We start from the raw sequence: 27,023 nt of genomic DNA on the forward strand, positions 1-27,023 counted from the left end.
GTCTATTATATATTTCCTCCTGTCCTAATTGTTTATATAGCATCTTCTAGATGCAGTTCTAGTACAAAATTTAAAACATTTTATAATATTTAAATCAGTTTTTTAATTTTATGTTTTTTAAATTAGCGTGGAATGAATTGTGTCGTTTATAAAAAGGCATTTAAAGCGCACAGTTATATTATTATTAATGTTAAGAGTTAAAATAAATTTATATGTAATATTTTAATGATAATAAAAATGAATTTTTAAAATATTTGAAATGGTTGAAAATATTATTTTATTTTAATTGCCTTTTTAATTCTAGACTATAATTTTGTATGTCTTTTTGTCCCTTCATCTCATGTCCAAACACATTAATATTCTAGTTTCTCACACTCGTCCTCTTCCACGATAAACCTTAAAAAAAAAAAAAGAAAAGAAAATAAGAGTGAAGATACTTTAGATAAAATAATATGTATCAATAAAATTCATTAAATATGCTTTACAATATTACCTTTTTAAAATATAAATATAAATTTTTAAAAATATTCTTCATTTAACATTTCATCTTTAAGAAATATTAAAGAGAAACAATATATAAAAGGAAAACATTCGAAAAGTATTATTGATAAAATTTTATTTTTATCCAAAGGATAAATGAGAAAATTATCTATTAAACTTTGGGTTTATTGTAACATCTTGGTAAGGGTTTATAAAACTGATTTAAATTAAAAGGACCGACTCAAACCAAACCAAACCAAAAGAAATTGACCAAAATTAAACAACAATCAAGTCTATTTTAATTTTTATGATATGAGAATCGAATAAGTTTGGTTTAAATTTTAGTTTTGAGTACTAAAATCAAATCAAACTGAGCCAAACTTAATTAAAAATATTATATATTTATTTATAAAATATATAATCATTCATTTACTAGAAGCATTTTTTTTGAATTTTTTATACTAATAGATAAAGATTTTAAAAGACTTGAATGAAAATGCATAACATTAAATAATAATAATTATTCTATGATCATCATTTAATTATTTACAACTTGAAAGCTTCATGTATTCAATTTATCTATAAGAAGCATTCTGTTTGAACTTTTGTATAATAAGTTTTTCATTATTTGTAAAATATGGATACATAGATAAACATTTTTAAAAGACTTGAATAAAAATGCATAATATTAAATAATTTTAATCTTAAAAACTCATATCAATTTTTATGATTAATTATTGTTATCACATTGAAATTTGATTATATTTTTATACCTCTATTTATGAAAAAAAAGAAAAAAATAAATTAATTTTAATACATAGCACCCATTATGAAGATGGAAAAAGGAAAAAAAATCAATAAATGCATTGAAACTTGACCCAGACTTTAACCAAATTGAACCAAATTTAAAATAAAATTAATCCAAACCGAGCTCCATAGAAATCAATCAGGTTCTAGTTATGAGCAAAATAAATGGCTTGGTTTTTTTGCCCAAAATCAAACCAAATTGAGCCTATGAATACCCCTATATCTTGAGTTTTTAGCTTAGAACTTTGAGTTTTGAAGAAGGGCATATTGGTCAAATAAGTGATTTATGAATTAATAATGTTTCTGGGACACTAATAAAGTTTTTGAACCTTTAGATACCCTTAAAAATGAGCTAAAATAGTGTATGAATCAACCGAACTTGAGTGGGAGGTTAAAGCAACATACGGCACTTGTTGTGCCATATGCTATGCTATGATGCATGACTAAATTTTGGCTTAAACCATACACAAAACACACACAATTTCAGAGTGGGAAAAAGAAGGAAAGGAGAGAAAGGAAATGAAGGAGAAATTAGTTCTGCTGAGGCTGAACTTTAGAAGCATTTTGAAGGCAATATAAGCTTGAATCAACATTGGATAAGCTCTATTTCCCCTCTTCTCCCCTATTATGTGAATTTCTATGTTGTTTAGGGCAATGTGGACCTTGATTTCATTTCTCCTTAGGTTTTGACCTAACCCGTTGCCTTAGCTAAGATTTTGAGGAGTTAAATTAAGCTTTTAAACTTAGGTTTAAGGTTTTTTCTAGTGATTTGAAATTTTTTGCTAAGGTTTGGACAAATTCTAAGTGAAATTTAGAAGTTTTAGAAAAATATGGGTAAAGGATTTGTGTTATTAGTATGTTTGGATGTTAAATAGAATTAATGGAGTGTGTTGAAAGTGTCGATAGTGTTAAAATAGAATTTTAAGTATAATGAGTACCCAAAATTTAGTAATTAAGAGGTTTAATTATAGTAATAATTGATGATTATTGTTAAATCATGTAAATTATATATTGTTTGAGTGTTGTTACACACGTAGACTTAGTGGAGAACATATTTAGACCTCGACAACCCTTTTTGTGACAAAAAACTGAGGTAATCAAATGTTTCATTCTATTTGATTAGGTGTCCAACTGTTTGTGAGTAAATATATGATTTTACATATGTGTATTTTGAAAGCGTTTTATATTACGAAAGAAGGATTTTTGTGCATTAGAAATGATTTTAAAATAATAAATTTATGAAACTTTCTTATATGAGTAATTTAAGGTTTTGATACAAGTATATGATCATTGTGAAAAGTGTAAGTATAATCATGTTAGGAAGCAAGAGTTCACTTGTAAGAAGAAGCAATAGAAGTCTATATAGCATTTATTCCTTAGTGCCTAGTAAGGTGTGATATTAGAGATTATGTCCTTAGTACCTGTATGGGGTGTTAGGGATTTATACTTCTTAGCATTAATGATGTGGTGTTAGAGTAACGACATCCCAAATCATCTGATAAGAGGAAATCGTAGTCTAAAAATGGGATAGGACACTTTTAGCCAAGTGATTCTACCATTGAAGGTGGGCTCGGGCTATCGGCCATCGTGTATGTGCGTTTGGTCCAATAAAGCCTTTGATTTTAGTCGAGGTGAGACAGAGGGTCAAATGATAGAATGATCATATTAGAGTATGAAAATAGCTTGTGATATAAAATTCTTATATATGAATATATTAAATGATATTTTTGTGTATATAAGCCTTACTTATTTACAGTTGTGCATGTTAATTGGTAGTTGTAAATTATTCTGTTATTGATATGTTAATCTCATCCCGTGATTATATTTTACAGGAGATAGCTCTGGTAGGGGTAAAGAGAAAGAAGGGACTACTGAGGTTGAGGGATTTGTTTGTATAATGCTTTCCCTAAGCTATTTTGGTATTGTAATGGATGAGTTATGAATTCTATGCCAATTTAAGATTTCATGTATATTTTGGGTCACTTGCATGAGAATTTATATAATGCGTGTATCTCAACCTGGAATGATGTATTTGAATAATTGTGAAAGATTGATATACTAGTGCAAGTGATAATTTTATAATGTTTTACATGTATGGTTAGCCAAAGTATGTTATTTGAGATTATATTATTATTCCTTGATATTGCTATGAAATTAGAATTTTGATGGCAAAATTGTGTATAGATTGTTGTTGTTGTTATATAATTGGTTTATCAGGTGGTGTGTGGTCCAAGTGATTTCAAAGTTATGTGCACTAGGTTGTGGGTTTTAAACATCTTTATGTGTGTTTTGAATAGAGCTAATAATTTAGGCCAAGTCCGACAGGCCAACCTGAACTTGCCTGAAAAATCTAGATCTGAGCCCAAAATAATAATAATTTTTTATTGTTCGGGCCTATTCGGGCGGCCCAAATAGGCTTGAGAAAATTCGAGCCAAGCACGATCGACCCGAATTAAAAAATAAATTTTTAAAAATATATATATAATATAATAAATATTAATTATTTTTAAAGCTTTATATCATTTTATTCTATAATACCATATATTTAAGTGTATTACTATAGTTATTTTAAAAAAAATAAAAATATTTATATTTTCTTATTTTTATTATTTTTAATCAAATAAAATATCTCAAAATAATAATTAAAATATATTTTAATATTCATTTTTATATTTTAAGACTCAATTTTTTTAAAAAAAGTTGAGTCATATACACCATTTTCTTGTCCAAAAAATTATATGTTATATTTTTTATAAAATTTCAATAATTAATTTTAAATTAAAAATAATTTAAAAATAAAATTTGGGCATGTACGAATTTCTAATTCTACTACTAAACAAATATAATAAATAAAATAATATTTTTAAATAATTATTTAATTATCATCCATGCCAGACTTGGTTAAAAATTAAGAATGAATTAAAAAAAATACCCTTTGTATATAGGGCTTAAACAATATAAAAGATTAAAGAAAAATTTTTAAAAAATAGTGTTTTGCCCATAATTAAATAATTTTTTTATATAATATAATAATGGCTATTTTTTTCATATTTTTAAAAACAAAAAGTACAGTTTATCCAATAGTTATTAAAAATTTTGAGCTAATCAAGGCAATAATTTTAAATTAGTAGTTTAACCATAGTTGAATTGAGATTAACTTGATCATAATTAACATAATATAATTCAATTAAAATTTATAAATATTTTTATATAACCATGATAAGGGCAATATTTAAACAAATAAGATATTAATTTACAAGTAAAGGAAATATTCATGAATAAATTGCATATAATACAACAAAATAGTAATAGAGCTAATTAAGTATTTAACTACAAAGTTAATAAGTTATTATTTTTGAATTCCTTTCAAGTTAAAATAATATTTTATGCTTAATAAAATTATTTAAAAATTAAAATTGATTAAAAAATAAGGAAAAAATATTTTTAAACAAATTTTCCGGTATTCGGGCCGGCTTGAATAAGTCCAAAGACGTTAAGGTCGAGCTTGATTATATGGGCTTTTTAGAATGAGTATGATTCTTTAAGCTCGACTCGAATAAGTCCAGCCCGCCCGAATTACCGGCTCTAGTTTTGAATTATAAACGGATCAATTTGGATTTTGGTGTCTAACTTTTAAATGGTCAAGTATTTGAATGTATGGCCAATGCCAATAATTAAAGGGATCGAAGAGTTATGTGTAGATGCTTGAACTGCTCATATCAAACATCAAATAGCAAAAATGGCACAATTAAAAGTTGGCTGAATGAACTATTATGACAATAGGAGTGCGCCATTGTGCAAGAGGACAGGATTTCTCTGTGCCATCTGCTGTGGTGGGTGACACTTGCCATGGTGCATTTTTGAATATTTTTTAGAATATTCTATTGATGTTTTAAATTATTGTATTTAATTTCTATGCTTTCGCTATATTATTTAAATTATTTTAAATTGCGTCGCAGCGGATGATGCATTTTCAGATTTTTTTTAGAATATTCTATTAATGTTTTAAATGATTGTATTTGGTTTTTATACTTCTGCTATATTGTTTAAATTATTTTAAACTATGATTTGAGGTTAAACCTATTTTCAAAAAGAGTTTTTTTGGGATCCCATTATTTAAACTACTTATTTTTAAATACTTTGTTTGTGATAACTTTACTTAGAGATTTTAATTAATCCTAATTATTATAACGGTGTCATTAGAATTTTGTTCTAATAACGTCAAGATGGACATTAAATTTACTAGCAAGCACCATAGACCTTAAACTTATTTACTATATAAATTGTTCCCTCAACTTTTTAAAATAGTGTAATTTGGCACCTTCTATTAATAAAAGTTAATTTTAACTATTAGTTGATTAAAATAATAATAAAAAATGACCTAAGAAATTTTGGTCATTCTTTGTAATTTTTTGGGCCTTTATCTATAATTTTTTGATCTTTTATTGTAATTTTTTTGCAATTCTATATAATTTTGAAATCCTTTTCTATCATTTTTTGGTCAACTAATAATTAAAGTTAACTTTTATTAACGACACAAGCCAAATTGTAGTTGAGAGAACACTTTACACAATAAACAAGTTCATAGTTTATGGTGTTATTGAACCAAAACTTTAAAGAGTAATTTGCTCATTTATCCTTGTTTGAATGTCTTATATTTTCAGATGTTGAATCTTTCTTAAAAACGTCTTATGGATGAAGGAAATATTTTATGCAACTATTTAAATCAATTAATATTTAAAAATAGGTTAATGTATAATTTGGATCTTAAATTTTTGGTTCATTGGCTGTTTGAACTCTAAATTTATATTTGGTATATTTTAAAGTATAAACAATTAAACTTAGAGCTATGGTTATTGCTTTTTTTAAGAAATAAGACATGATGTATAGTTGCCTGCAAATTCCACTAGCCTTCTCTCTCGTACCCTCCTTTCTCACTCCTTCCTTGACTCTATCTCTCTCTGCCTTCTCTGCCTGATATGGCTGTTGAAGGACAATGGATTCGACAAAGTGAGCCATTGTTGTTGTACCCATATTTGACCCGTTTGTCACCAAGCTATGTAATCCTCCATCCTCTGTGACTTCAGCTGAAATAGCCATAGTAGCAATGCCGGATCAAAACCAGACTAACAACAAAGAAATGAAGCAAGCAGAGAGCAAAGTCTCATCAATGAATAAAAGCAATAATGGGGTTGACAATTTACACAAGTTTCTTTCGACAAAGATGGAACTCACACAATTGGTGGACGATGTCAAGAGGTTACTAGGCAAGAGATTAGACAATGAATGTATTGACATGGAAGATTTGGGGCTAATGAATGTTGTAATTATTGTGTAAATGTGTTAAAAGAAGAAGTCTCACATTGCCTATATGAAAAGAGCTCATAGCGCGCGCACACACACACACACACACACACATATATATATATATATGTTAAGGAATGAATGAAAATATGTTAATAAATGAGTTTACAGGAGAAGTGAACTTGCACACTCCCAACGTGTGAATTGAAGAGGTATTGAATTATTTTTATTGAATTTATTTCGCAAAATTATTAAATTTATTTGTATTTTGGGCTTTTTAGGAAAAAAACATAAATTTATTGTGTTTAAATGTTGATTTAGAGCCTAAGAAGAGTTTTATTCAGCATTTATCAATTTTTAATAACATTCAATATGATTGTTTTGGTGTAACCTCCATGGATCCACGTTTAAAGCACAAATATAAAGTGGCTTCATGGATTATAAATGCCTTAAAGCAGTGCTTCATTTGGTATTAAAAGTCATTCATATAGCTATGCCTATATAGAGCCTAAGGTGTCAAGAATATTCAGTGTTAGGCTCTTGACTTTTCGAAGTCAATTATTTTCTCCACCTCTATATTATATTGTGTTGCCTGAGTATTATTCTATTAATCTTTATTGTTTTGTATCCTTGTTTATTTTGCAGGAAGAGTTTACTTTATTTTGGAGAGTTGTCCAATCAACCTTATGTAATGAAATAATTTTTAAAGACAATATTCTTAATATGACTCATACTTCAAATTTACCTGTTGGTTACAGCAATTAACACTAGAGAGAAGGAATCAAGTAGCGTTGTGTGGGCAGTGAAAAAGTGAAGGTGGAGGATGAAGAGAGCCCATGTAAGTTGGAGACAGCGGACGAGGAAGAGAAGAAGCTCGATTTGGCAATGGGTCTATGGCTAAAGACACTGGAAACAACGAAGGAGAGCTTAGAGCAAATAGAAATCAGTGAAAGAAGAAGAAGAAGATACTATTGCTGTTGGACTACAAAGCAGTCTTATTCGCTTGGGCATCTCAAAAATCTCCACGGACGAACCTCGACAAACCAGACTTCGACCTCGACAAGTGTTGACCAGAGTGCATGGTACTTCAATTTCATATCACAAATTTACATTTGAACAGAAGGAAAATGTGTTGATTTGCATTATATTGCCACGATTATAGTAACTGATATTGAAATGATAGAAACAGGGGACGTGCGAGCTGGAGAGTAAGGGGGAAAACAGTGAAATTAGAGGAAAATTATATGTCAAGCCCTATTTTTTTTAAATAACACACGTTTATTTCAATTTAATGATGAGAGTAAAATTATTTTTAATTTAATTGTTTGAAATTTAAGATATATTAAATACAAGTTTATAATTTAAATCGTCTTGAATTTATAATTCAATGTCAAAATTGTACATTAATTCTTTAAAAGTTATTGAATTTAAATGAAGATAACTCTCAAAACGATTCTTTTATTCTCAAACATCGGACCCACAATTTTAATAGACAAGTATTAGTTGACCCAACCATCAACTATTATTGTTATTTTTTGAAAGTGAATGCTCCTGGGGAAAAAAAAAATAAAAGTTAAGGAAATATGACTTATAGTATTTGAAATTTTAAATACTGTTGATTTGGTCTATAATTTTGACTCAAAATAACCCAATTTTTATACTTAATTGAGTTAAGAAATCATAGGAATTAAATTATTTTGAGCCAAAAAATTATAAAATTAATTAACTTGTTGAGAGAAGAGTTCACTTGTTTTGAGAAGAAAATTCTTATGTGGTGCTTTTTTTCCTTCATTTTTTTAAATTTTTACCCCTAACCTAGCACTTTCTTAAAAAAGGAAGATACGTGCACTCACATATGCATACAACTGTATCAATACAGGATTTAAACTCAAGTTCTTTTTTTAGAGAGGGAGTTAGCGTTGCCACTAGAATGATTAAAAAATTCATTTGTGATACTCAGGATGATTATTCAAAGGGAGAAGAGCCCACCATATCTGAAGCAGAGCGTGACTAAGATTGAGAGTCTGATGGGTTTGGTGTCCCCATCCCCACCCCTACCAAAAACACCCAAAATCCATACACTGCATCGGCGTACATATATGATAAGATCAAGTTCACAATCTTATACTTCTACTAACAATTATAGTGAAACTATTTGATCAGTGACTTGATTCCATCAAATATACATGTTTCATTTAAAAGTAACTCCCTTGGTTTTTCTGAAAACGACAACTAAGGACTTTCTAAGAGTATTAGTATCAAATGAAATTTTTTTATTGAAAAATATAATTATTTATCCTTATAATTTTAATGTGTTTTGGTACAGATTTATATACTTTTGTTGTTGTTGTTTTTAATGCGTTTTGACAGAGGTCTTTATATTTTTAAATTTTTCATGTCCCTCTATGTTTTTTTCTTCCTGTTTGCAACTTTAGTCATTGTATTTTTAAAAATATCTTAAAAAATCAATGACTATGTTTTTTTTTCTTTTTTTATTATGTTCAATGTTAAAACAGAGGAGGTGAGCACTAAATTTGAAAATATAAGTTATATGGTGAGATCCCGATTTGATATTATTTTTGAATGAAGTCAGGTTATCATTCTCCTTATTTTTTATCTCTTGTTCCATCCCCTAACCCATTAACTCATTACAATAGGACCCCACCCTAATCACTTTTTGTCGTTTCTTGTCGGCTACTAATATTTGCTTCAATTTCCCCATTGTTTCCCACTTCCTTTGGGATATTTATATTTCGAATGCATGATTTGTCATAATTTAATTTCTAGGGATTAGGAATGGACATCATTATGGCACATAAAGCAACGTTGTGGCTGATTTTAGGGTGCATGCTTAGAGAAGCTTTCTTAGAAAAAGCATGTTCTTGAAGGACATGTTACTTTCTCATATCCCGTATGTTCCACTATCAAAGTTGAATAAAAATCTTCAAAACCATCATCATTCCAATGCTATTTACCATCCTCCAATTAATTAATTAAATTCAATATTCCAAGAGACAGCTGCGAATTTCGCTCAAATAATCTAAATCGAAAGTACTCCTTATTAAAACTTGATGATAATTTCACTTAACGTCTTTTTTTGTGTTGTATTCAGTTTGGATTCTCCCTTCTAATCAGGAGGTACAATAAAAAACCTCATTATATACATTTTTCTCTTCTACTTATTTTTCTCTTCTCTTATCAACGACGGGTGGAGACATGAGAATTAGCAGGGTTATGACTCCCTAACTGTTTATTTTTTTAATAAAATATAAGAGTTATATATTTTTGACTCTTATAAGTTAGCACATTATAAAAACCTTGAAACATTAGATATAATTCTTATTTTGATTCTATAGTAGTTTTTTTACGCATGTGTACTCTAATTGTTACAATAGCTTGTAAAATAATATTATAGTTGCTCTTAAATTATTGGTATAATTTGATTTTGCTTTCATTTTATATTGATAAAATAAATTATAAGAATTATTATTATATATAGAAAATTAAATAAGCAAGTAATATAGTTTTTTATTTTTATATTGAACAAAACTTTAAATCCCAAGAATGCATTTTAGCTATTCAATGTTTATGGGGAAGATGCAATATTTGCCAATCTAATTATAGTTTATATTGAAAAGAAAATTGTTAAAAAGTTTATCTTAAATATGATAATAAATTATTTTTATGCCATGAAAAATTAATGAACAAAATTTAAAAAATAAAGATATATTTATCTATGTTGTGCACGCGTGTGTAAAATTGTATATAAATATATAAGTTGAAATATTTATATTATGTTAGTGATATATGTAGATTTAATTTTCTTTTAATTATCAGATATGTTATGTTATTTCGACCCCTCTAACAAATTTTTCTAGCTCTGCCCTGATTCGGTAGTTCGTTATATCTAGCAATTATTATATATATATATATATATATATATATTACTTTATGAACATACACATACAAGTTATAACTATATCATAAAATGATCATCATATTTATTATTAAAAAATTCATAACACGTGTCCTGTTTATGCATATATGCATCATTTGAAACTCAATTTATGAGCATGTAAATATAATAATTGAGCATAAAAGTAGGCTTGCACCAAAGATTTCTGGTGCTTGCCGGGTCTCCCAAACAATCTTGTTGGTCGCCATCGAACTATTTGACAGATTCTCCACATGAAAATTAGGTTCCCATGTAGATTTAATTTTTCTGAGTTGTACATATAGAATAAAACAAAAATTATGAGTTGACATATAGCTAAGCATAGACATATTTATCTAACATGTTTCTATTTGCTTATGCATGCTTATTTTGATTTTCAATTATTTCATGGATGTGCACATAATTATTTTTTTTATCACTAGTGAGACCAAGAAGAGAAAAGAAGAAAAATGTTATAGGATGTCTTTAATTATACTGTCAATATAATTGAACAAAAGGAAAGATACTTCTCTTCTAATATTTACTTGTAAGTTATTTCTTAGTGAAATTAAAGAAAATTTTAAAATTCATTAATTATGTTAAAAAATTTCACGAGTTTTCAACCTCTTGTCCTTATTTAAATATAAATATATTTTAAAAATGTGTTTTCTCTCATCAATATTTAACAAGAATAAAAGAAAAAAATTATGATAAAAAATTAATATGTCTAAATAAGATCAAATTTTCTCTCTCTTTCTAACTTGTAAACATAACTAACGTAGAGGACGGGCTTTACCTATTAAAGTGATTCACAATTCTATCTCGGTCCAAGTTAGGGGAGGAAAAAAAAACCTCATGGGAAGTGAAATGAATGTGCTTGATTAAGTTGTAAGCAAACCCTAACTAAGACGCAACTGCTTGAAATTAAACACAGAGGGGAGATTCATGGAGATCAAAAGCAGAGTTTTTGATAAGGAAAGTAAAGAATGAATCAATCAAATCCGGTGTTTCAGATTAATTAACCTCATTTAATTTTCACTGCTCGTGAATGGTGCTTTGATTAATTAATTGATTGATTAGAGAAAAAGATGGTTTGACAATTGAACACATCAAAGAGTCCAAATCCTTCAAAAAGGATCCCCAGTGCACACTCATTATTCCACCAATAAAATATTATTAAGAAAAAGAAGATAGAAACCTATTAAGAATTGCATTAAATTTAATAAATATTAAAATGAGAAAAAAGCATAAAAGATCAACTTCAATAGAAATAAGTGACAAGGACATTTAAGACCCTTTGAAAAAATTTTATTGTAATAAGAACCTATTAATTTTGCATTTAATATTATTTTATAAAAATACGTATATGTTATTACTAAAAGTTGAATCTTAATTTATTAAATTTTTAATAAACTAATAACAACATTTACAAGGTTCAGTTTTTAACAACTTGTTTTCACAAAAAAATATCCGATACAAAGCTAATTGGTCCTTATAAGGATAAATTTCTCTTAAATATCATTCTCCCAATAAATAAAGTAAACTTTAAGGACTGAAACTGTAATTAATTAAGAGGCACCATTAAGCATAGTCAAAACACACATTTTTTTTCACCCTCTCCTTTTCCTTAGCATCATTCACAAAGTAAAGCCAACACATAAAGCCAGCCCACAAACGAACTAAAACATTCTTTCTTGCCACAAAGCTGAGCTCTTCAGACCAACAAGGTGAAAACTCTCTCTCTCCCCCCCTTTCTCTCAAGTCATCCCTTCGCTTTTCTCTATCTTTTCTGCTCAGAATTCATGTTTATGAGTAGTTGCTCAGTACAGCCACAGGTGGGTGTATTTTAATTTTTCAGGTCTTACTCTTTCGATGCACTGCCAGTTCTTCTGAGCTACATATTTATTCTAGATTCTAGGGTTTGTTCAAAAGCTGACAAAAAAAAAAAAATCGATTTCCGCTAGGTTTTTAAGATCCTCTTTGTATCTTTGATATTTTCTTGTTCTATATCTTCAATCTGGTCCCAAATACAAAGGCACTGCCTTTTCTTTTTGTCCTCTTTAATTACCTTTTCGCTCATCAGATAAAGAGAAAACAAGGTACAGTGTTTGTTATTCTATTGATTAATTCATTCCACAAGATGATAATATATATGATCATCTTCCCCCCTCAATCGATTATTCTCAATCTTCTCTAATTTGCTGTGAACCTAAAAATGAAACAGCTAACAGCCCAGCTCTTAAATCTGTTACACACACATACACACATGAAATATATATGAGAAATTCTTGTCATATAATCATGTATAGCTTTAATTTGATTCTTTTTCTTTAATTTTTGTCCTCCTCTCTTTTCTTTTCTTCCTTTTGGATTATTCAGGAATTGAAATATTAATTGGAGGTGTGAAAAAGCAAGGAAGCAAGCGATGGAAGGGAATATAGAAGCAAACAAAAATAATCCATGCACAAAAGCGGTAGGGTTGGAGAAGAAGACAAGGCCACAAGAACAGCTGAATTGTCCTCGATGCAATTCTACAAACACCAAGTTCTGCTACTACAACAACTATAGTCTCACACAACCCAGATATTTCTGCAAGACTTGCAGAAGGTACTGGACAGAAGGTGGGTCCCTCAGGAATGTCCCTGTTGGAGGCGGTTCCAGAAAGAACAAGAAGCTCATCACCAATCCTTCATCTTCACCACCACCACAACCATCATCAAGGGTTCTTCCTGACTTGAACCCACCAACAACGACTTCTGCTTCTTCTTCTTCTTCTCAAAATCCTAAAATATTAATGCAAGGAGGCCAAGATCTCAATCTGGCTTTCCCACCTATTGTGGAGAATTACGATCATCATCATCATCATGGGCTTAGTTACCAAAGCTCTTCTTCTTCTTCAAGTTCTTCTTCTGCTTTGGAACTGCTCAGGGCAGGCATGGCTTCGAGGGGTTTGAATAATAATAACCCTTTTGTTCATCATAATATAATACTGATGCCAACCTCAAACAATGCGCTTTTCCCTTCACCTGGGTTTAATCCCATGCATGAGGCTAAGCCAAGCCTTGGATATTCAGTGGATGATCAAGGGCTTCGAAGCAGATATGGTGTTCAAGATAATAATGTTAATGCTGGTGGAGGAAGGTTTTTGTTTCCTTTTGGAGATGTCAAGCCCATTCCAGGAGCTCGTGAAGTGGAAGAGAATAAAGAACATGCTGGGAATTCGTCTTCTGGGTATTGGACAGGGATGATTGGTGAAGGATCCTGGTAAATTACAACGAAGAGAGACAGAGCTTGGACATGGTTTCATTATTTGGTGATTATTCTCAGCTTCTTTAATATAAACATGACAGGTGTAATATTAATATTTTCGAGAAAAGCTTGTCATGTTTTTATTACAGAATCTGCTGATATAAATACCAAGACAATGGCCTAAGTTTTTCTTCTTCGTTTTTATTTTTTCTATATCGCTCTCTTTTATTGGATGGATCGTTACAAAATGCTGCTTGGAGTTGTTCATCAGAACTAACAAACAAAACCATAGGATAAATTTCGCTTCTTTTCTTTTTTCTTTTTCCTTTTCAAACACTACCTATGCAATGTGAGAGGATATAATTAATTAACTAATTACTAGAGCTAGTTTCTGCGACGAATCTCTTGGGGTGTAATTTTATGATGACGGTGATAAGAGTAAGAGCAAGAAAAGGTGAATATAGGGCCTATTTTTGTCCAAGGTCGGCTTTTACATGCAATTACCTGTATTCATAAATTCTTCAGTACTGATCATAATTATAGAGATGAGAAGAAGCTTTATTGAATGGTGTGTGCTTTTCACTAATGCTCGGTCCTAATCAATTAATGAATTTCTTTTTTCTTTTTTTGGTCATTTAAGAGATCTAAAAATTAGATATTGATTCAGTTTTGTATGACCAAGAGTTATGATCAATCTGGGATTCGCAGTACTGATTCGGATTCTCTTGTGTATATAAATATAGCTGTGTGTAGTACATTCAAAAAGAAATAAAGGAAACGAGTGAATCCGATGCACAAAGGACACTCTTTCATATCACTTTTTTTTTTAATAATAATTATTATTATGTAATTATAAAAGATTTGATCTTATTCAAATGCAGTAATACTTTATGCCTTTTTCTCTACGCCCACTTGGTCTGTTTTTGAGAGTGCAAGCATGAGTGGGTTGTCAGCCTTTAAAATCAAAATTATGACGTAGGAGATTCTTCCAACTATGAAAGCACTTGATGGAATTATTGGAAAGAATATAATAAATAAAAGATAAAAAAACTGGGAAAGGAGAAACAATAGAGTGTCCTATGATCTTCATCTTTTAGCTAATTAGGAATGAGACACCCACTTTTGGTGGTGACTTGATGCAAGCTTGCATTATAATTATATACATATATTAAATGCATCTATATTAGACTATAGAAAAAAGTTAGTCTTGTTGATAAAGAAAGATTTTTTTGCATACCGAAAATAAATAAACATACCAAAAAACGAAATATTTTTCTTTTCTTTTTCTTTGAGCAAGCTTGATTTTTATTTTATTTTATTTTAAAATGAATCAAACTGATTTAAGAAAGTCAGTACTGCCCAAAAAAAAAATTAAGTGATGTCTTTATTTGTGTGCTTGAGAGAAAAATGCTCTTATGGTGAGAGGTAGTGCACTAGAGCCAGTGGGAGCGCTTCCCTAGTAAAGTTGGAAAAAACTTATAGAAGGAGGAATTATTCTTTGACAAAACTTTCCAAATTAAAGTCTTAATTTAATACAAATAATATTAAAATTATTGATAAACATGTACTTAAGTATAAATTTTTAGTTAAACGAGTCTTGATATTAAAGTTAAGTTTTGGCATGAGGTACAATCATTACTGGCTTTGTTGGCCTTTTAAACCTATGTCTTGTGCCAGAGGAAGAACGTTAAGTTATATAACTTGCACAATTCAAAGTTCAACCATGTGGGGATAGATTTTGACTCAAATTCAAATCAGCAGGAAATATCTAATATTGAATAATATTCGCAAAAAGTGTACTGGATATCATAACAAAATTAATGAATGAATTTTATTTAATAATATAAATGATCAAATTGAGCAAGTAATATTTAAAATAATTTAAAGAAATAAGGAGAAGCAAAACATCCGGATTACCTGCCCCAACCAAACATTTAACCTAATGCATTTGTCACCCACTTTCTCCTTTTTTTAATCATAATCATAATCATAATCATAATACTCTTCTGTTGTATCTCATGTCTGTAGAAAATTATCCTCCATTCCTTCAATCATCATCACTTCCCTTATCATTCATCAACCTGCTTTTGAAATATACATAGAATACTACACTATGGGGATAATTGCAACTAAATATCCAAGCATCACAAGAACTAAAATTTTAAAAAAATGTTACAAGCTGTAGTTATTTGTGTTGGAACAAGAGTATTACCATCAAGTTCTAGAGACTTTAAGATTTTACATATCATCATTTGTTGAGAAAGTTCCTCAAAGCTATTATGGTTCTTTTTTTTGGGTGGGAAATTTTTTGTTGAATGTGGGCACTTAGAAGGTTTTTCCTGTACAATATGTGCGTCCACTTTCTCTTAACTCTGGATTAAAGTGGGGACCTAAAAACATTCCCTTGGGCAGAGAGGAAATTATTTCCTCCTTCTGGGTCAGTCATTAAATATTATCTTATTTTTTTAACCTGCAATTTAGGCTGACTTCTTTCTTGTGCCTCATACTTATTTCTATTCTCTTCAGTTACTTCTCAGGAGATTAACTTGCTAAAATCAGAATGCTTTCTTCCCCATTTAATGTGTTTTGAAGCATAATTTACTTAAAAGTATTATTCCCTTAACCTGATCTATAGTTCTCTTGTCTGAGGGGCCATTTCTCATTACTCATTGCGTATTGCTAAAGCTTTTTCCTCTGCCCTCCAATGAATGAAGAGGGGTCCAATTTTTTTCCTCCCTGGTACGCAACGGAATAAGAGTTCAAACTTTTTTTTTATTAAAAGGATAACATAATTTTTAGCACCTAAATTTTCTTTCAACTATCAATTTAATCTTCGAATTTTGAATAAGTACGACCTAGTCCTTGTAATTTAGAATCAAGAAATCAGAAGGCTTAAGTTCTACTGTGTTAAGAAACTATAAAAACTGGATTATTCTAAATTAAAAAATTATAAAAACTAGATTCTTATAAATCAAAGTTCAAGTTAGCTGTTTTGGGGTTATTAGAGATGAGAAAAGGAGCTGGTTGGGTGGTTGTAACTGTAAATTAGTTAATTTCCCCTCAACAGTTACGAAAGTTATTGGGATCATTGAGGGTTCTAAATCTATGGAAGAGCAAGGGAATTGGAGCAATTGAAGTCTGCTCAAGCCATTGGGATGGTAATTGATGTAGCTAAGATTGTATCTTAGGAGGGATTGGCATTCTCCCATAATTTTGTGTGCAGCAAAGCTAACAGATGTACTTGTTTATTAGCTCAGGAGTCTTATAGTTCCACAATAAGTTTTGTTTCTTTGATCAACCTTTTATTATACTCAGTTCATTGATTTGTTGGTGGGCTGTTTAATTAATGAAGTTTCAGTATTATTCTGAAAAAAAGAAAGCTCAGAGATTAAATTGATAATTGAAAAAAGAAAGGAGTTAAAAGACTAAAAATTATATTTTTTTCTGAAAAAATGTCTTTTCGCACGAGTCTAACTTTTTTTTTTTTTTATCATTAAGTATGTCAACATTTCATATAAGTTCCCTGCACAAGTGAGCACGAGCTATTATTATTTTCTTAATTTCTTCTTTGAAAAACGCCTCCGCTATATAATATGGACATGGCATGATGCACATTGATCTGACCAATAATCTTTCAGTTAAGTGAGGAAAGGAACAAGGGAGAATTTCAGTTAAGGAATTGTTTTATCAGTGGATCCCAACAAAATTTGAAAAGTCTTTGCGGGATTTCTAGAATAAATTAAAATAAAATGAGTAGCTGAAAATATTAAAATATCCTTTTGCAAAAGAAAAAAAAATAATTGACAACTGATAAATTAATAAATAAAAGTAGAGAATAACAACTAGTGATTCTGAATTTAGAACAAAAATGATTGAACTATTATAATTATTGATAAGTTATGTAATTTATAATTGATATTGATAAATTAACAAGTAAAAATTATGTAATTAACAACTGGTATTAATATAATTATTTACAAATAAAGTCAGATAATTTACAACAAATATTAATAAACTAACAAGAGAAGTAAAAAAAAACTAATAATAATACATTTTGGTCAAATTAAGTGAATAAGTCTTGTAAAAAAATCAGTAAATCAAATTAAATAGTTGACAAGTCATGTTAATAAAATTAATAAATAACATCCTTGAGATTATGAAATTATAAAATTAGTTAATTAACTATTTAACAAATATAAATAAACAAATAACAAGTTTAGGTGATAACCAAATACTTGTTAATTTAGTAAAAAAAAAAAAAAAAAAAAACCATTTCTGTCTTCTCAGCTATCAATTTTGTTTCAATTGAGTCCAAAAATTTTACAGAAAATTTTTTAACTTTTTTTGGGTAAATACCTCTCTTTTATGTTCCTTAACTGAAATTATCTCAAGGAACAACATGAAGTCAAGTCTTGGCAATAAATTGACTGCTGATGACGCAAAGGGTTTAATTTTCTATGCATGTAAATTCAGAGTAGACTCATCATATTCCAGCTGTGAGCTGAAAATATCAAACGGATTGAAGCCAAAAGAAAGGTACACCTTCAAGTCAGTTATAAGCAATAAAGTAACGTTATAAGCTCAGACACCTTATCTACTGTACAATAACAAGTCGAGATATTTATTCCTTTTTATAATCTGAGAAGCAACCTGAAAAAGCAGTTTGCACAAAACATTACATAGTTGAGTATCCTTCCAGTTCTGACTTCTATACAAAGATACAACTTTTTTCCAGAACAAGTGAAGGATCATAAGAGGCTCATCAGCAAGTAAACCAAGTCCCATTGACTTGACAATATCCTCACATGTCCGCGTTAATTCCGAAAATTCGAACCTTGTGCATGTTGGGGAACTTTGCCACAACCAACACGATCACTGCAAGGGTGTTGAAGAAGAGCATTGGGTGTTGATAGTCAGTCGTGTGAGAGGCTATCAAGTACCTGACAAGAAAGCAATAAACAAGGGTGACTATCTAATTTTGAAGGATAACAATTCCCAAGATTCAAGAACAAGAAAAATAAAATATAGAGAGATGCTAAGTCAGCTTAGGAACACCATTACATTATGCATCACTCTCCTGTTTTTGTAGGGACAAATAATAAATTGATAAAGGATCTTGATAGGCACCCGAGCAGGATTGGAAACCCCCCACTAGAAGCTAACAACTAAGGTGAGAGAACCAATCTACTTAAATGCCCTACAGTGTATCCCAAACTACAACTCAATGTGGAAGTGGAACTTAGGCATTCCAGAGGCCTTAGTCTCTATCATATATTTTATTGATAACAACACTGTAATGGCATCATTGAAACAACTGACAAAAGTTTCACTTGAATAATTTAGAATAAGCAATCATACTCAATGCTTGCAAACTCCATTCAAACAGGCTCCATTCCTTCCTTCCTTCCTTCTTTCTTTTTTGTCTACCATCAATATAAAACTTGTCCAGAAAAACTATCCAGGAGCTTCAACTTAAATGGACAAATGTTCGTGCAGCAAGATAACTCTAATGGTTAATATTATCTACCCCTAGAGAAGCACAAAATACTTGCACATCTTAAATCTTACTTTCCAATTCATAGGCAGTATTAAAAAGTAACATTTAGATAGAACAGATATATGTACATAAATTTACAAAGATGAGCTTGGCACAAATTCTACCTTAGCAAACACAGAAATGCACCCTTTAGCAAGGCCATAAGCCAACACTAGGGTCAAATGTTGACAATTGGATCAATAAGATGTCCTATATTTCGTAAAACTTTGCCATTCCTTTCTCATATCAAGTCACTCCACATGAATGATCTGTCTCAAAAAGACACTATATTGACATGGTCTACAAATCAAAACAGAACTAATGGCTACAGTCATTAATTATTGGGAGCAACTATGTATCAACCCCTAAGTTATCACAAAAAATAAAATAAAATAAAATAAAAGCCATGTCAAAATCAATGTGATTGTCATGTGATGTTAAATGCCTCCATCATCTTCATGACCCCTCCTCACAAACTCCCAGCCTAAGATGTTACATGACATTTTTTTATGTTACTTTTATTTTTAATGTGTAAAGTGCGGAACAACTAAAAAGAAGATAATGCTTTAAGTTGTATCAATAATATTGTAAAATCCCATTATAATGAATCTGTAATGAATTGTTATATTCACACTTTCACATAAACATTATCAAATTAATAGCAGGTTCCTGCACCACAAGAAAGTCACAAGGCCAAAATAGAATGTAAAGCGTAGCAATTGTAACATTGTAATGGATGCATGTATCTATGTAGAATTTCATGCACATTTTATGAATGCATATCTGTTAGTGTTGTGCAAGAAGACTGCAGGTAAAAGTTCCCATTCATATACTATTCCAAATATATTCAGTGTCCAACGTAACCCGCTAAAACAAAGGAAAACTTACAGCACCACCGGGACAACTGTTAGAAATTTCCTGTTACGAGTAAGCTGTTTTCCATTATCTATCTGCTCCCACCATGTCAATCCATTGTATATTCCCTGGTCTTCTGCAAACGGGGTTCCTTTCTTCCAGTGGAAAAAGTGGTATGTTACCTAATGGAAACAACATAATCAAGCAAACCATTAAGAGAGGTCATATTTTATAGACAAAAATTACATAACTTGAACCAATCATGCAATTTTGAAGGATATATTGTTGTCTTGCCAATGGTCTCATTAGGTATGTGAACAGATGTTTCCTCAGTATTAGTTTGAGTATGACACTTAGCAACCAAAAACAAATAAAAGGAAATTTGTTTCAAGTCTCATGTCAAAGTTACAAATTAAATCATGTCACATGAAAGGCCACGTTCATGTCATATTAAAACATAATCAAGTCAGTAGGTATATATATATATATATATATATATAATTTAGAAGGCATGCCATATTCAAAGAATCACCATGAAATATGATATGAAAATCAAGTACTTTTCCACCGATCTGAACCAGCATTGGAACAAGCTCCAACAGACCATGGGGTTGGTAAGATAAATTATTACTTTAACAAGGAAAAGGAGATAAAAGATAGCAGTATCATATGTTCCTCACTTCTTTATCCTTGTCCTGTCTGCATAGAGTGATTTTCATCTGTTTATAAGCAGCCTCTTACTGTCTACTATCAATTTCTCTCCCTTTACAGTATCCTTCAAATATAGCTTTAATGTTAATTTGTTATTATAAATGCCATGTTTTAATAGTTCTCTATCCTATATGCTCCCTAAAAGATTCCTTCTTTTACTGAAGAGAAGAGAAGAATTGGCAAGAAAAGGGAACAAACCAGATATGAATTTATCTGGATATACAAGAATAATTTGGAAAATGACTTAAAAGGCATGTAGCGTAATAATTTTTAGTCTTACTGAACATTTTTAGCACATTTAAAAAAATAAAAAATCTGAGTTCCATGCTATCTCCAACAAAGATTTATATGTTGTCTCCATTTATCTGTTAATTCAGGCAAGTCCTAAATCATGGGATCTAAATCCTTTTATTGCTCACTAGAAATAGTGATGCAAGAGAAGAATAAATAAAAACAAGATGATAATGGAGATGAATGCCTTTATTTACAACAGAGGTACACTAAAAATCGGCAATCCCAAAGAAAGTTATAAGAGAAACATCGCTTCTTCTATCCTCAGATTATAATTTTTACTCATCAACAAGACAAGTCAATAACCTAGCCGTCATCATCACTTAGTGTCATATCTAATATATAACCCATTTGAAGGAAATCTATGTCAATAATGACTGAAGAATTGAACCCTGACTTTTGACCATTCAAGCTTCAAGATGTAGCAACTAGCATCTACTGTATTAATAAGTATTGCTTAATAACCTAATATCTCTAATGAAGCTCATGACATCACTTTGAGCTCCAACCATAATCAGAGAGATCAATGTCTTATCAACAAAAATAATTGTTCACAATTGAAATCTCACTTTTGGAGCTAGATGATCACCATCAGTAAAATCCATAGGCCTTCGATATGAACCAATAACCAATCAGGAGTTCCAAGCCGGAGCCAAAAATACAATCGAAGTAAAAGTGTAACCCTAAATCAAAATAATGAAACGTTTAACCTCAAAAGCATCACGACAGAACAAAAACAAGTAAATAAGCATTAATGACTCGCGAAAAGTATCAAGTTAAATTGGGGGTCTTTATGGCCAGAAAGAAGCAAGAAACGATCTCGAATCAGCGAGTAAAACTATCACAGTCTAAACTCTCAGACCAAACCCAACCAAGTATCAATCAATGTAATAGCAACAAACCAACGCATTAAATCGCTAAAATTACAAAACCATAAAAGCAAGTAAGCGAACGAGATTAAAAAAAAAAACAGAGAAAGAACGTACCGCGAAGTGGGCGAGATTGACGATGGTCCAAGCCATACCAGGAGAGCAGCCAAAGACGGAGAGGACAAGCAGCCATGAAAAGAAGAGGATAAGGATGTAGGTGGTCCACACACCTGGATAGGTGAACCACTCGGTGTTTCTGTTCAGATCGGCCGGTGGCACGGCCTTGACATAAAGATTCGCCATTCAAATTCAAAACCCAGATTTTGCCAAAGACTCTCTGGATAGAAAACAGAAAAGGGCAAGATTTTGGTAATTAAAAAAAGCTCAAATAGTCGGTGCCGGATTGGCGTGTCGATGGTTGTGGGTGTGTCGGAGGTTCAAAACTAAAACCTAGAAACAGCTGTGCTTCTCTCTCCTCTCTCTACAATGCCTGATCAGAATGATCAAACAAGGGGTGGCCGACTGAGATTGAAAGCTAAATTTGATTAATCGGCTCCATTAATGACGATGATGACGATGTCGATAACTTGAAGAGGGGGAAAAAAAAAATCCAAGGCTGCGATTCGAACAAAATTAGTTGGGAACAATAAATTTTACTTCGGCCATACCATAAATATTCAACGAAAAAGCAAACGACGCCGTTCATGATTATTCGATTTCGTAATTCAATAAAGTTTGGATTTGAATTGGCAAAAATCAAAAACATTGGATTCGATATTTTTGAAACAGAAATGAGGTGGATTGGACCTTCCAAAAAAATTGTCTTTGGTTGTCACGTGTATTAAAGGAAAATAATCCCAGCCTAAGAAGTTATACAAAAGGAAAAGGAAAAGCCAAAGCAAAAGAAAAACGATCAGAAGACATGAGACTTAAAAAAAAAAAAATCGTTTTTATTTCTATTTATAGTTTTTGACAAAAAAAATATTTTTATTGATGATATAAAATACATTTTAAATTATCAGCCAACACTAAAACAAAATTCGGGCATTGTATTAGAAAAAGCAATCAATTTGTCCACATGTATCTCTATTCTCCTGTGTGTTTTACTTCGTCAATTTCCAACACCTGGTCTTGCGCTGACATGCTCAGAGGAAATAATGTCAACTACATGTATACATAGTTCTTATTTAGCTTCTCAGCATCACCACTTCATTTTGCTGACCAATACAAATCTGTTTATTTTGTCCTTTGCCAAGCTATCATTTAGATTAATCACTGTAAAATAAGCAGAAAAGATGATGATAACAGACCAAACCCACAATTTAATCCTTAATCGATGCATGTGAAGACTATAACAAAATGAACTTGTTATTCTTTTTTCACCATGTTGTGCAGGTGTCACAAAGACTAAGGCGCAACGAACTTCAGATGATTTTCAAGAGGGCTTGAATTTGATCCTCCAAGCCTTCATCAATCCCAAAACTTCTTGGGAGAAAACAGACCAATGCTATTTTATTAATTATCAGATTAACTGTACTCCATTCCATGCACAACCTGAATAACTAGACAACAATATGGTCTCTAAGATAGTTGTCCAGAATCAAATGAACAGGAAGGCAAGAAATATATCTAGCGAACATTGACTATATAACAGCTACACATTGCTGCAATTTCATGTGCAGAACAAGGAAAAGCAAAGATCATCTGGCAATCTGTCAGTTGGAAGTTTAATTTTCAGCTACTTCTTCATTAGAATTTGTCCATCCCAGGTTCACAGCCAAGTCCTCCACTGCCACCTTGATTACATCGCTTCTAACACCAATATCAGTAGCATATCGGCTCATACAGTACATTCCGGCCGTTACAGTAGCCACACCGACAGGACTTGGCATCAACAACTTGAGGGGGGAAGAAAGTACAGCAGCCAAAGGAGCTCCAATGACAGAAGAAGCTTGACCACTTCTTCCCACCCCTTGCTTATCTACTATCAGAAGACCGGTTTTGCAGTACATGGCAAAATCCTCACAGTTGTTCTGAAACACATCATAACTGCCGAAGCCATTTTGGAGAAGATACATTGCCCTCTGGATAACAGATTCCGGAGGATCAGATGGTGCGGTAGTGCACGTGCCACCCCGTATTTTGGCCATAAAAACTGATGGCGAAACGCCATACTCAAAACAGTAAAGGGATCCATTTCGAAGGAAGCAGTCCAGACAAGAGAGAACTACACCGCTATTTGGCTGCCTGAATCCACAGTCAGGGAAGGTTGGACAAGGACTTGAGGTTTCATCGTCATCCAAGTTGGAAGATGTCTCAGCAATTGACTTTAAGTTTCGCTCAGGTCTAAAATGTACCACCTTGCTTCCACCAACAAAAATACCTGCAAGGGATCAGAACTAATGAAATTCAGAAACAAATCTGATTTAAATACACAAGAATAATGAAATTCCATCATGGATTTAGAGATGATTTAGACTTTGCAGCCCAGAGATATGATCTTGAGTTGGCCAATTTTGCATGCTTCACAAACACTACAAAATGATGTAGTCGAATATCAGATCCTGTTGAAACACTAGAGGACAGATAGGGTTCACAGAACAGAAGGAAATAGTTTAAAAACTAACCAAAAGCAAACATTAAAAGAAATGCCTAAAATATTGGCACTCTTCATAGGAATAGTCAGGGATCAGTCTAAGGCTATGGAAAGCAAATGTCTAAAGTAAGGCTGCATGAGCCCAGATTGAATTGATGAGTGACAATTACAAAGCATGCAAAGCAAAATGAAGAATTACCCACAAGCTAAACTAGTGATTCAATCAGAAAGAAAACACAGGACGGCTTGTTTTAAACCAGCAAATAATCCATCTGTTGTATCTGAACTTAAAAGTAACTTCACATATGAGATGCTAGAGGAATGTGAAGAGAGAAAAAAAATCCAAGCTAGCACTTGGGTGAATGAGTGAGTGACTTATTTATAAAACTGGCACAGTCAAGAGTAGCATTTTATTGCATGGGATTTCCTTAAAGTGATAACAGAGGAAGTCATCCTGAGCTTCAAGTCCAAAGAAGATCTCATCTTTTATTTTTCAGGTATAGAAACTGAAGCTAGAAATATGTAGTACGAACTCTTCAACAGGGTAGCATATTAAGGTATAAAACCAGGACCTTGATTATAGCTAGACCTTTCCCAATGACATTCACATCCAAATTAACTCAAATTTTTGCACAGAAGACAGTATCTCAACGATTCATGGTACAATAATAATAATACCAACTTCAAGCCAAGCAAAAAGTATGCTCCCCATTCAATCCATGCAGGTCCATCATGAATTAAAAGAGCCAAGGAGCAGAAATGGAAGCTCAAAAACAGGAAGCTGCAGATACAATGGAATGACAGCTTATGCTTATGCTTCGATCACTACATACATCCCAACACCAAAGCACTCTATGCCTTCATTATACATTGTTTATATGATTTTGCACATTAAGAGGTGCTACTTTAATAGCCCTGGACAGGACCTTTGCTTCATTATGAAAAGAAAGGCCATATTTCAATGGTCGTAAATTAGTGAAAGCCTGATTGAAATGACGGCAATTAACTCCATCTGAGTAAATTGCTAAGATCGATGTACATAGCAATATCTTACTAGCCTTTCTTGTTGGCTTTCAAATAAATCAAGACTAGTTTATATGGAGCGACACAAAAACCTGGATCTTTGGAGGCTTTTTCTTCCTCACTATACGGGGAAAAAAAGGAGAAAAATGTAGCTCCGTTTCCCTACATTCTACCTACAATTAACCAAGCAGAGCATGATAATTGTGTAAATATACTTAAAAACGAAAAACCAAATCGATTGAGTCAGAGTCTAAAAGTGATTACGCATTGGACTGATTCCTCAAAATCCCAAAGATATCCCTCTACAGATACTTCGTTCTACACAATTTGCATTGTTACTGACAATGCGACACCTCTTGAATTGACAAGCTTCAATTCAAAACTCCATCTACTTAGGATAATATGTATGAGTTCAGACAGCATATAAATAATAAAAAAAAAAAACCAAATGCAAAAACCGTGAAAATAAAGCAAACTGAAATAAAAATTGCAAACAAAAATCAAACAACGAATAACAAACTGAACAGGAGAAATGTAAGCCGCACGGAACCCATCGAACGTTACCTGATATCGCACTCGAGGGGGGAAAAGACTATCTATCCAACCTCAATCAAGTCAAAAGGTACCAATTTTCTTGCGAATTACGAAATCCAAATTTGTATCGACAAAACCAAAAACTTTCGTCGTCGCACTTTGCATAAAGCTATCAAAATATATATAAATCAAGGAAAAGGAAAAGGAAAACCCAGAAAATTATAGACAAAAGGAAGAGTCCAGCAGAATAGTGATGAAGAAAACCCAAATTGCTTGATCAATTTCAAACACAAAACCCACATTGCAAATCATCCGAAAAACAATCTACAAATCTGTATTAAAAGAGGAAGAAAGAAGGTAGCACAAGCACTAAGAAAGAGAGTGAAAAAGACCATGGTGAGAATAGGTGAAGATAGCTCTGTATGTATAGATATGATCGCCTGGCTTGATCTCATTACGCTCCACTCTGTGGGTAAGCAAACCCATCTCTCTCTTCCTGTGTGTCTCCCTGTCTGTCGCTCTCTGTACCGTAACACCGCTTCCTTCCTTCCTTCTTCCTAGTGTGACTTGACGACGATGCCCATTCTAATCAAGTCTGAAACCTTTGTGAAATTGGACTCGGGCCCACGCACATCATATGTGGAATTTTTTTATTTTTTATTTTTTGGCTCACATGAAAACATAATAACGGATGGAATGGAATGCGCGTGTCAATAAATGGCTCGCTGACTTAGCAGAATAAGTAGATAAATGATTCACTGACCAGTGACCAAGTCTCTGTTATCCCTTGTCAACAACTTTCTCACCAAATGGTTTTTGTGATGTCAATTGATA

The 27,023-nt window shown here is 31.5% G+C and overlaps 3 protein-coding genes across 5 annotated transcripts; 1 reads left to right on the forward strand and 2 right to left on the reverse strand.

Moving 5' to 3' along the window:
• Positions 1–12,115: 12,115 nt before the first annotated feature.
• LOC129291251 (dof zinc finger protein DOF3.7-like) lies at positions 12,116–14,340 on the forward strand. Of its 3 annotated transcripts, none has more exons than XM_054928518.1 (2): positions 12,116–12,252; positions 12,905–14,340. In XM_054928518.1, the coding sequence occupies exon 2, from the start codon at positions 12,951–12,953 to the stop codon at positions 13,791–13,793; it is 843 nt and encodes a 280-aa protein (XP_054784493.1). In that variant the 5' UTR covers positions 12,116–12,252; positions 12,905–12,950; the 3' UTR covers positions 13,794–14,340. The 3 variants fall into 3 exon arrangements, with proteins under 3 accessions (XP_054784493.1, XP_054784492.1, XP_054784494.1); XM_054928517.1 differs by having other exon boundaries at positions 12,231–12,360; XM_054928519.1 differs by lacking the exon at positions 12,116–12,252 and adding an exon at positions 12,260–12,624.
• A 4,024-nt stretch (positions 14,341–18,364) lies between these two features.
• Positions 18,365–22,665, reverse strand: LOC129291745 (uncharacterized). Its single transcript, XM_054929264.1, has 3 exons — positions 22,154–22,665; positions 20,199–20,347; positions 18,365–18,714 (listed from the first exon to the last, which is right to left on the reverse strand). The coding sequence occupies exons 1-3, from the start codon at positions 22,337–22,339 to the stop codon at positions 18,576–18,578; spliced, it is 474 nt and encodes a 157-aa protein (XP_054785239.1). The 5' UTR covers positions 22,340–22,665; the 3' UTR covers positions 18,365–18,575.
• An 854-nt stretch (positions 22,666–23,519) lies between these two features.
• On the reverse strand, positions 23,520–26,955 carry LOC129290168 (protein LEAD-SENSITIVE 1-like). The gene is made up of 2 exons (XM_054926875.1): positions 26,582–26,955; positions 23,520–24,419 (listed from the first exon to the last, which is right to left on the reverse strand). Exons 1-2 carry the CDS (start codon positions 26,673–26,675, stop codon positions 23,764–23,766), a joined length of 750 nt encoding a protein of 249 aa, XP_054782850.1. The 5' UTR covers positions 26,676–26,955; the 3' UTR covers positions 23,520–23,763.
• Positions 26,956–27,023: the final 68 nt, after the last annotated feature.

The sequence above is a fragment of the Prosopis cineraria genome, unplaced genomic scaffold (assembly GCF_029017545.1).
Source record: "Prosopis cineraria cultivar Desert tree isolate PC_DT_omini unplaced genomic scaffold, ASM2901754v1 PC13, whole genome shotgun sequence".
Taxonomy (NCBI): Eukaryota; Viridiplantae; Streptophyta; class Magnoliopsida; order Fabales; family Fabaceae; genus Prosopis; species Prosopis cineraria.

What these genes read in the sequence shown, in the direction of transcription:
- LOC129291251 (XM_054928518.1), top strand. Translation starts at nt 12,951, where the DNA reads ATGGAAGGGAATATAGAAGCAAACAAAAATAATCCATGCACAAAAGCG.
- LOC129291745 (XM_054929264.1), bottom strand. Translation starts at nt 22,339, where the DNA reads ATGGCGAATCTTTATGTCAAGGCCGTGCCACCGGCCGATCTGAACAGA. An exon ending in TCAATCTCGCCCACTTCGCG is followed by an intron (nt 20,348 to 22,153) that starts GTACGTTCTTTC and finishes TGTTTCCATTAG; the next exon opens with GTAACATACCACTTTTTCCA. An exon ending in ACAGTTGTCCCGGTGGTGCT is followed by an intron (nt 18,715 to 20,198) that starts GTAAGTTTTCCT and finishes CTTTCTTGTCAG; the next exon opens with GTACTTGATAGCCTCTCACA.
- LOC129290168 (XM_054926875.1), bottom strand. Translation starts at nt 26,675, where the DNA reads ATGGGTTTGCTTACCCACAGAGTGGAGCGTAATGAGATCAAGCCAGGC. An exon ending in CTTCACCTATTCTCACCATG is followed by an intron (nt 24,420 to 26,581) that starts GTCTTTTTCACT and finishes GATCCCTTGCAG; the next exon opens with GTATTTTTGTTGGTGGAAGC.